This window comes from Chaetura pelagica, unplaced genomic scaffold (genome assembly GCF_000747805.2).
Source record: "Chaetura pelagica isolate M959 unplaced genomic scaffold, ChaPel_1.0 scaffold106, whole genome shotgun sequence".
NCBI lineage: Eukaryota > Metazoa > Chordata > Aves > Apodiformes > Apodidae > Chaetura > Chaetura pelagica.
In genome coordinates this window covers 1,549,103-1,558,804 of record NW_009954222.1, presented here as the reverse complement: position 1 = coordinate 1,558,804, position 9,702 = coordinate 1,549,103, and the positions used below count along the sequence as shown (strand labels likewise).

Here is a 9,702-nt window from a genome sequence, read left to right as displayed (position 1 = left end):
AAAATTAAAATGAAATTACTTTAATTCTGTTTTGCAGTATTTTACTGAAATAAAATTAATAAATTTCGCTCATTTTTGCCTTGGGCGAAGAAAGGAAATTATTTTAACACTATCCCCTATAAGTGGGTAACTGTTGATACTAAGAAGCTTTTATCCACTTTTTCAAGCATGTTAGCACTTCCATATATAAAAAAAAAAATTACTTTTATTTTTAGATACAAGGCAAGCTAGGCAGGCAGAGTTTGGTAATATTTGATATTGTGTCTCATCATTGGAAGCCTACTCATGCACCTTTCTCAGTATACAAGTTAGCATGTACACTTTAGTTCTTGGATGTATGTCAGGGAGTCAAGTAATTAAATGGAATCTCCTTGTAATGCCTGCTAAATAATTAGCATAAATGTGACAAACTTATATGGCCTTTAAAAAAATTCCTATTTCTGAAGACTAATTGATGAGTGGTCAACTCAAAATTACTTGTAACATCATACTTCCTAGTAGTAAGTGCTAAGTCTGAGTTTTCTCAGTTCTTGTATAATTTTCAGAATTTTCAGTATGATTTTCCTAATATACTTAGTAACATTAAATAGAAAAAAACTATTTAGGATAAAACTTAATATAGTGGAGTTTGGGAATCATCTGGAATGTGTTCATCCAGATAAAAAATCTCTGCATTGGACAGTCCAGTTGATTTGAGCAAAGCATATCATGCCTTCCAGAAAAACGGCATCACCTTTGGTATGCTGTTTAATTTCTCAACTTCATTGGATTTTTAATTAAAAACAATTTTTAAAAACCCCAAACAAAACAAAAAAAATCCTGAAACAAAACAAAAACTTGCATTACTTCTAGAAAAGAAAGTACTTTATTACCTAGTAATGAAAAGCAACATTCACCTCTTTTCTAGCTAATTTTTAACAAGATTTATAACAATAAAATCACAGTTCATGTGAAAACCTATTACTTCTGATTTAAACCTTCTTAGAGAGATTAGCAGTTAAATTATCTGCCATCAATTTTATTTAAGTTTTTAATAATAGCTGATGTGTATTCTATACTTGCAGACTGAACCAAAGATCTTGTTTATATCAACCATCATTTTAATCCCAGAGAAGACTTAGTTACATTTCTTCAGGCAGAATCCTGAATTAACTGATGCATGACCAAGTGTATTCATACAGAAGTAGATGCATTTGATATGCTATCAGGTAGATCCATTTGAAATGCTGTCAATAATATTAACTCAGCATACTGTTATTTCTACCTATAAACTCTAGTTTAAGTGGAAATAATTGTTTGACATAGGCTATTATTTGAAATGGAAGTAACAAAACTATTGAGAACCATTGCAGAATGGTCCAGAAAAACATACTGTCTCCAAGATCAATTTACCTATGAAAAATGTAAATTACAAATGCCGGTCAATTGACAGTTGCAGAACCTATGTTCAGCTCTCTTGAAAATGGAGCATGTCAACAATCTCATAAGATTAAACAAACAAACAAAAAGCCATTAATTCACTCAATTAACTCACTTTTTAAATTTAACTCATAGGCTCAAAAGTTTTAATATAAGAATCCAACATTTAAACATTATGAATCAATTAATATTTATAATAAGAGTGCTTGTATCCAACAGAAGTAGTTCAGAGATTGTTGGTTTTGTAAAAAAGAAGTAGGACTTAGTGGGGAACTCTTTTTTTTTTTTTTCTTTCTTTTGTGTTTGCAGTGGAGCATAAATAGCCAAACTGGTATTTCTTACAATAGACATATGAAGTTTTAATCAGAATATCAAGGAATTAAGTTGAAATCTGCACTTACAATAGTATTTACAGGCATTTCTTGAAGTTGTCTTATATACAGAAAACACAAAAGTGTCAAATTATTCCGGTCTCCGCATTAGGCAACTTAAATACTCCCATTCATATACCAATACAGTGATGTAAGAATGATGACATCTTTTTCTATCAGCTTTAGACAGATAAAAAGATTCTTCTAATTACGTTTTCTCCAAAGATGCTGAGTGTTTCCTAACATCTGGAGCAGCTTTAGAAGACTGAGATGTGGATTGAGAACTTTTAAAAATATTTTTTTAAACAGTATTTTTATATTTTCCAGGAATTTATACAAACCCTTTATTTGCTTTTCATTTTAATCTGTATAAAGAACAATCATGACCTTACATTTCCAAAGCCTCTGTTCTTTCCTTGTAGCTGTATTATGTGATCATCAACAACAAGCAGCCGTAACAAATCTCAAAGTGGAAGAACACATATGAAAGGACAGTAATGGCTAATCAAATGTCTCTCTTGAGGACCATTCAATATGCAAACTTTAGGTCTTTCTGTCTTCAGATTTTTGTTTCATATGGTAATATGTTTCTCTGACTCAAGGTTGTCAAGTAACTTCAGATACATTGTGGATCAAGAAAGAGACTTATGGGCTTTGTTAAATAAAATGTTCTATAACAATCTGCATTTCATTTACTCACTGTTCATTTAAAAGATATTAAGCTTTTTGTTCTTCTGTTATGATTATTAGTACTATGAAGATAAGCCTAATCCTGTGTTCCACATAATGTGGCATGTAAGTTTCTGAGGGCACAGTGCTCTTTAGGGTATTTTTCAGGGAGAATACATCCAGGTACCAAGAGAATTTTTAGACAACTGAAAGTTGCTTTCTGCCTACCATAAAGCTCATATGCTTGAGTATGAAATTTAATACTACACAAAACCCAAAAATCTTCATTAAATGTTAGACACACTTCTCTCTTAATGAAGTATGGCATAGCCATGAAATAGCAAGCCAATTGTAATATGGTTTCCAGGGGAATATGCTTATTAACTAAATTTCCTGATCAAGTGCATCCTGATTTAATAAACATGTATTGATTATTTTGGTGTAATAAGGAAAGATTGCTATGGAGTAGAAGAAAACTGAAGCAGATTATTGAAACTTAAGACAGCATGAGACAGTATATATTAAAAACTTAACATTATGAAACATAAATTGACCTGCTATTATGAAATGTTATTATGAAACACTACCACTGTTAGCACACTTTAATATTCTTATTTAGTAATACTAATTGCATAATAATTAACATCAGAAGACACATATATACGCAAAAATCTTTATAATATACAGCTGCTTGCTTTTAGTTTCTTGACAATCTGAAGTGTCTTCCGCTGATATTGTGGGTGCCAAGATTTTAAGGATATACTCTTAGGAAATGTATGAAAAATAATAGCTTAAATACCTGCCTAAGGATTGTGTTTTCCTCTACACACTAGGGAAAATAAATAATTTTGAAAATAAATTGGACTCTAACCATAGACTCAGTTTTCTTGTTGCTCAGCTTGCATTAAGAAATACAGTAAAAATTCCAGTGACAATTCTACTATTCTTGTACTGACTACTAACTCAATAATATTAAATATGAAAACATATAAAAATGCTGAATTCCATGCAATAACATTACAGTCACCAGTCACCAGCTACGATAGAAGATAATAGAATCTTGATATTTAAATTAATGAGGTTATACATGAGGATATTAGAAGTTAGATAATAATATATTTCAGTAAGTCAGAGCGATCTACAATTAAATGCACTTCCTGATAAAATGTAAGGGTCTCCTGTTTTAATTGAAAATAGAAGGCTTTGGGAGGTGGACATCTTCCTTTGAGAAAATAAGTCAATATCAGAGTTTAAGAATGTTTTCATGTGCAATTTTATTTCATATGCAATTAATTTACAAATATTTATAACAAGCTATTAACCATGTGTAGTGACCCCTTTAAAAAATACTCCCATCAAGAAACATAAATGTCTTTTCTGTTTTCTGGCATGTGTTTTTTTTTGTTCTGCCTGCCTCATACTATTTTGACAACCCAGCATCTTTAGCCTTCAGCCACAAAGCACTTACATCCCAGATGTAGGGATACATTGCTTTAAGCTGACCATAGTATTACTGCCCTTTTAGTGAACTTGTTTTTCCAAAAGAGGTTTTTTCGTTTTAAAATTATTATCTGAAATCTAGGTACAGGCAAGTGTTTCTGAGTAGCAAACCTTCAATATAATTACGTCTATTATATTAGCTCCCTCTTACTGAATTCCTGTGGTCAAAGCAATATGTCCTTGAAGCATATAGATCAGCAGAAACCAATTAGTTTAAAAGATACATACATGCTAGGGAGATGCCAGAATGAGAGATTGTGATTAATTAAAAAGAGCAGAAGGTTTAATATCAAATCTTTTCTGTAACATTTTTCTGAGGCTGAACTGATGTTAGCCAGTCTCAATATTTTTCTTGGTTTTTTCCAGTCACTTCTTATTCTGCTGCTTTGTTTCAAAGACGTTTTAATATTTTCTTGATGAAGTAATCACATGCATCTATAAAAATGAATATAATAGATATAAGAGATGTTGTTTTATTAAAAGATAATAGCAAATATATTTATGAAAAACAAATATTTGGAAGGACCTAATGCCTCATTTTCCATGCAAAATGTGATTAGTTCTTGTCTCACCAGACATAAGTTGGTATGACAATTTTCAAAAACCTAATCTTCCTATATGAAGTAAAGCATATGAGCCATTCAATATTGATTGGGAGGAAAAAATTCAGACCAGTTTATTCAGAGATTCTGAAGGATATTTAAAGTCTCAAAAAATATTTGTATATATATTTTCAGTCTCTTTGTATCTTCTCCTTTCGTACATATACTTTTACTTTCATGGTTGTGGGATCATTTGTGGTGGATGAATAATCTGTTTGCAAGCATTAATATAAAACTATTAACCTGGACCAAGTTTAGTGAGGTGTTCTGAAAGCATTATTCTCAATTATTGTAGCTGTCCTTGCATTCATGTTTTCGTGCATTTAACTTTCTTATAACTTAAGTGGTCAAAACGATACCACTGTGTTTAGTTCATGGATTTTGTGACCAAAATAAATATTTCCTGTTTGGTTTAGCCTTCTTATTTGTACATTTTTGATATAACATTTTTTTATGACAGAATTTACTTTCACATACTAAGAAGAAGAACAGATTATTATTAGGATTACTACTTACGATTGTAAGTTTATAATATATGCAGTGCTTATGCAAAATGCTAATTGCCATGGTTTCCTTTGTATCAGCTGTTGCATCTGCAAGCTTATAGAAGAGAATAGAATAGAATAAAATAAATTTCAGTTGGAAGAGACCTAAAACATCATCTAGTTCAACTGCCTAAACATTTCAAGGCTGACCAAAAAGTTAAACCATAAACACTGACAGACACAGAGCATCAACCACTTCTCTGGGGAGATTTTTTTTAGCATTTGACCACTCTGTAAAGAAATGCTTCCTAATTTGAAGCGTACGAACCTAGGAGCTTTGTATGAACCTAGAGGCCAGATTTCCTATGCTAATTTCTCCCCCTTTTAGTCTTATTCCTTCAGTCTCAAAGTAGTTTAATTACTTTGTGCTGAGGACTATTTTTTTTATTTTTTTTGTAATGTCCTTCTACTTTCTCTTTTCTTCTTTTCAAAATTTGGGGGTTTTGGTGGGTTTCTCCAATGTCTTCAGTAAGAGACCAATAAGATTGCAGTTTTAAGGGATGGTGAAAGAGAGATCTAAAAACTCTGTAAACTCATGTATTCTATAATGAAGTGATAATACTTATGTCTGTTTGTGATCTTCTCTCATTGCTTTTTTAGGAAATTCTAGCATTTTTTATTAATGATCATGTCATTCACAGATCTTGGCTGACCTAGAAAACCATGCACTTTTTAAGGATGATCTAGAATGCCAGAAGCTTATTCTGGAAGCCATGAAATATCATCTTTTGCCAGAGAGAAGAACTCTCATGCAAAGTCCAAGAACTAAACCTAGAAAATCTACAGTTGGGACTCTTTATGCTGTTGGAGGAATGGATAACAACAAAGGTACTAGAGGGTATTTTTTACTTTATAAAAGTTATATTTTTTATTTTCATTATTAGAAAGTAGTGAGCTTTATATTCCAAAACTGGGTGGTGGTGTCTAAGTCAAGAAATGCTGCCAAGACTTTGGGTCTGATGAAAATCTACTGATATTTAAGGAAAAATAAAATACTGTTAGAGGAAGGAAACTGAGTTTTGGGTTAACTCTTTGTTAAAATTATTATTTCCATAAAGAATTTTAATTAACAATTATTTTAAAACATTATTTGTCTTTGTGTTAACTTTCTAGAAATTATGTTTAATTTATAAGTTATGCATCTTTTATAATAAATGAAAAAAAGGCAGTTTAATAGCAGGTGTATTCCATCCTTAAGTAGTTGTTTAAAATATTATGGATTATTCATGTTTTTCTGATGCAGAATATCAATCGCCTTGCGAAAAAGCCTAAGCAGTTAGTTTAAACTGTATTACTACTTTTTCAGAAGCTAGAGAAAGGTAGTACTATGCCCATCTTACTCTGAAGAAAAGTATGAAATAGTAGAAATTTTATTGAAGTATTTTGGTGTTACTAGTTGGCAATAAGAATTATGATGATGTGCTTTATTTCTGGTAAAGAAGTATAATCTACTGTTATTTTGAATGGAATTAAATATTTTAACTAAAAACTAGCTGTGTTACAAGTTTATAAACCCGGAAAGGCTTTTGTTGCTGTTTTTACTTGAAATGCACTAACAAGTCCACAGTATCTTCCATTTTCATGTCAGTATTAGACTGAACAATATGCCTATTAGATCCAATAAAAAACAACCCATATAAAAAAAAGAAAAAACAACCACAATATTTGTTCTTCAGTATTTCACAACAATTTCTAGGTGCAGATATTGATAAATAACTAGTTAGTTTTACTAAATAACTGTGGCAATATCATCTGCAAAAGGGCACATAATATTTTCTCCATAAAGTTACAGCAATGAGAAAGTTGTATGACATCTGTGCTCATGTGAAAAAGAAATGTTGAAAGAATAGAAATATCTTCAGTAAAGAACCAATACGTGTATTTTCTTATTATAACTGTGGATTACTTTTCTCCTTTTAGCATTTATACATGGGTTTGTTGCTAAATATTAGGTATGAATTTGCATAGTAAATATCGCCTTCAGATCATAAAACACCTGAAATACAAATTTCCTCCTAGGACAAATGACAATGAGCATTTTAAGTATTCACGTAGTGAGAATTATTATAAACCCAATTTAGGTGCAGCTAAATTTGTTCTACCTTACTGTACAGATCTGTTCCTGGTTCACAAAGCAAATCCAATACATAAAGATTTATGAAGACTGCAGAGAGCTTAGCACTGCCTCAGTATCAACATGCAGCCAATTTTGCAGATTCAGGTCAGGTGGAAGTGGTTTATTTCTGTAGCAGCAGGAGAGAACCCAGCATGGCAGAAGTTCAGCCCTCAACAATATGAACTCCAACTGAAAAAAAAGAAGTACCAGGGCTTATATACATCCATAACAGATAAAAGCTGCTTTGAGATGGGAGCTGGTTTGGCAGAGCAGCACCTGTGTCAAAGTCTTTGTTACAGGCAAAGTAACCTGTGCTCCTGAAAACTCAAGATCTGTACATGTGTGGCCCTGATTTGTATCCACTCAGCTTATCCTTCTTGTGATGCTGCTGTGTCCTTGCCTAGCTCTTAGGACCATGCAATGCTACAAGCTTAGGGAAGTGTGGCTGGAAAGCTGTCTGGTAGAAAAGGACCTAAGGGTTCTAATTGACAAGTGGCTGAATATGAGCCAGCAGTGTGCTCAGGTGGCCAAGAAAGCCAATGGCATCCTGGCTTGTATTAGAAACAGTGTGACCAGCAGAAGTAGAGAGGTGATTGTCCTCCTGTACTCAGCACTGGTGAGACCACACCTGGAGTATTGCATCCAGTTTTGAGCACCTCAATTCAAGAGAGATATTGAGGTGCTGGAGCGAGTACAGAGGACGGCAACGAAGCTGGTGAAGGGCCTAGAGAATCAATCTTACGAAGAACACTCGAAGGAGCTGGGAATGTTTAGTTTGAGAAAGAGGAGGCTGAGGGGAGACCTCATCAGTCTCTACAACTACCTGAAAGGTAGAGAGGTTGTAGAGAGGTTGGTGCTGGTCTCTTCTTGCAGGTAATTAGTGACAGAACAAGAGGGAATGGCTTCAAGCTGCAACAGGGTAGGTTTAGACTGGACATTAGAAAAAAAAAAAATCACAGAAAGAGTGGTGAGGCGCTGGAATAGGCTGCCCAGGGAGGTGGTTGAGTCACCATCCCTGGATGTGTTTAAGAATGTGGTGTTAGTGGATATGGTTTAGTGGAGAACTTTGTAGAGTAGGGGTGATGGTTGGACTCGGTGATCCCAAGGGTCTTTTTCAACCTGAATGGTTCTATGATTCTAAGTTAGAGGGAGGTGATCCTTCTACTCAGCACTGGTGAGGCCAAACCTGAAGTCATATGTCCAGTTCCAGGCTTCCCAGTGCAATAGAGATAAGTTGCTTCTAGAGACTCCAGTGTAGGGACACAAATATTATGAAAATTCTTGAGTATCTCTCCTCTGTATAAAGGCTTAGAGGGCTGGAGCTGTTCTGCCCAGAGAAGAGAAGGCTTAGGGGCATCATATAAATACCTGAAGGGAGGGTACACAGCTGACAGATACAAGTTCTTCTCAGTGCTGTCCAGTGACAGGACCACAAGCAATGGACACAAACTGAAAGACAGGGGTTTCCCTCAGAATATCAAGAAACACATTTTTACTATGGGGGTGACTGAGCACTGGCACAGGTTGCCCAGCAGGGTTGTGGAGCCTCCATTTTTGGAGAAACTAAAAAACTGTCTAGGCAAGGTCCTGGACAACTGGCTGAGGGTGGCCCTGTTTAATCAGAAAAGTTGGACCAGATGACTTCCAGAGGTCCCGTCCAACCTCAGCTGTTCTGTGATCTCTTGATTCTGTAATATGATAGCACAATTGTAGAGTAAAGGCGGAGCTTGCTTAATTACTTCACCCGAGGAAAATTAAATACACTGGCTAATGACTGATGAGATAATTATATGTCACACTAAAATTACTTTATCACCAGTTCTTATAAGTATTAACATTATTATTTTCTTCTTTTCACTCCCACGAATTTCAATGTGTTCCAGAACATTCAGCCTCATAGGCTAATTTGCAGTTACAGTACTGTGATTTATATAGGGATTTCTGAATAGAAAAAAAATCCAGATTGTAACACCATCTGGTACTTTTTCAGCTTAATTTCTGGTATATTTTCAGTGTAGTTAACTTCTGAAATTGCTGATTCACTTATGATTTGAAATAAGGACTTGAAGCAATCTATTCCAAACCCTGCATGGCTTCATATATAAATGAAGAGCCAAAGTTATCACATGGAAGATGAATTTCATCATCCCACAAGTTCCTCACCTGGCCAGTCTGTTACTCAGTTATTCACACCTGTTGCTGCAACCAATGGGAACAAGTAGACAGCACAAGAGGGTGCTGCCTTCATGGAAATGTTCATTCTCCCAGGAATGTGCTTGTATCCCCTCTCATTACTTCCCTGCTTCTTAATTACTTTATTTTCTGGCACTTCCAGTGCAGATATTTTATCGCAGATATTTTATCACAGATTAAAGTACACAGAAAACAAAGGAAACCGTGTATGTGATCTACAGAAGACACATGGCAGCTTGATAATTTAGTGAACCTCTATACTGTCAGAAACCCTAACTTTTTCCCTA

At 34.1% G+C, this 9,702-nt stretch overlaps 1 protein-coding gene across 1 annotated transcript in view; it reads left to right on the top strand.

The window, feature by feature from the left end:
* KLHL1 (kelch-like family member 1) overlaps positions 1 to 9,702 on the top strand; it is a 146,012-nt gene that overhangs the window by 85,418 nt on the left and 50,892 nt on the right. The window contains exon 5 of the mRNA XM_010003488.1: positions 5,748 to 5,934. Coding sequence (XP_010001790.1) covers positions 5,748 to 5,934 — 187 coding nt within the window. The remainder of the gene's footprint in view (positions 1 to 5,747; positions 5,935 to 9,702) is intronic.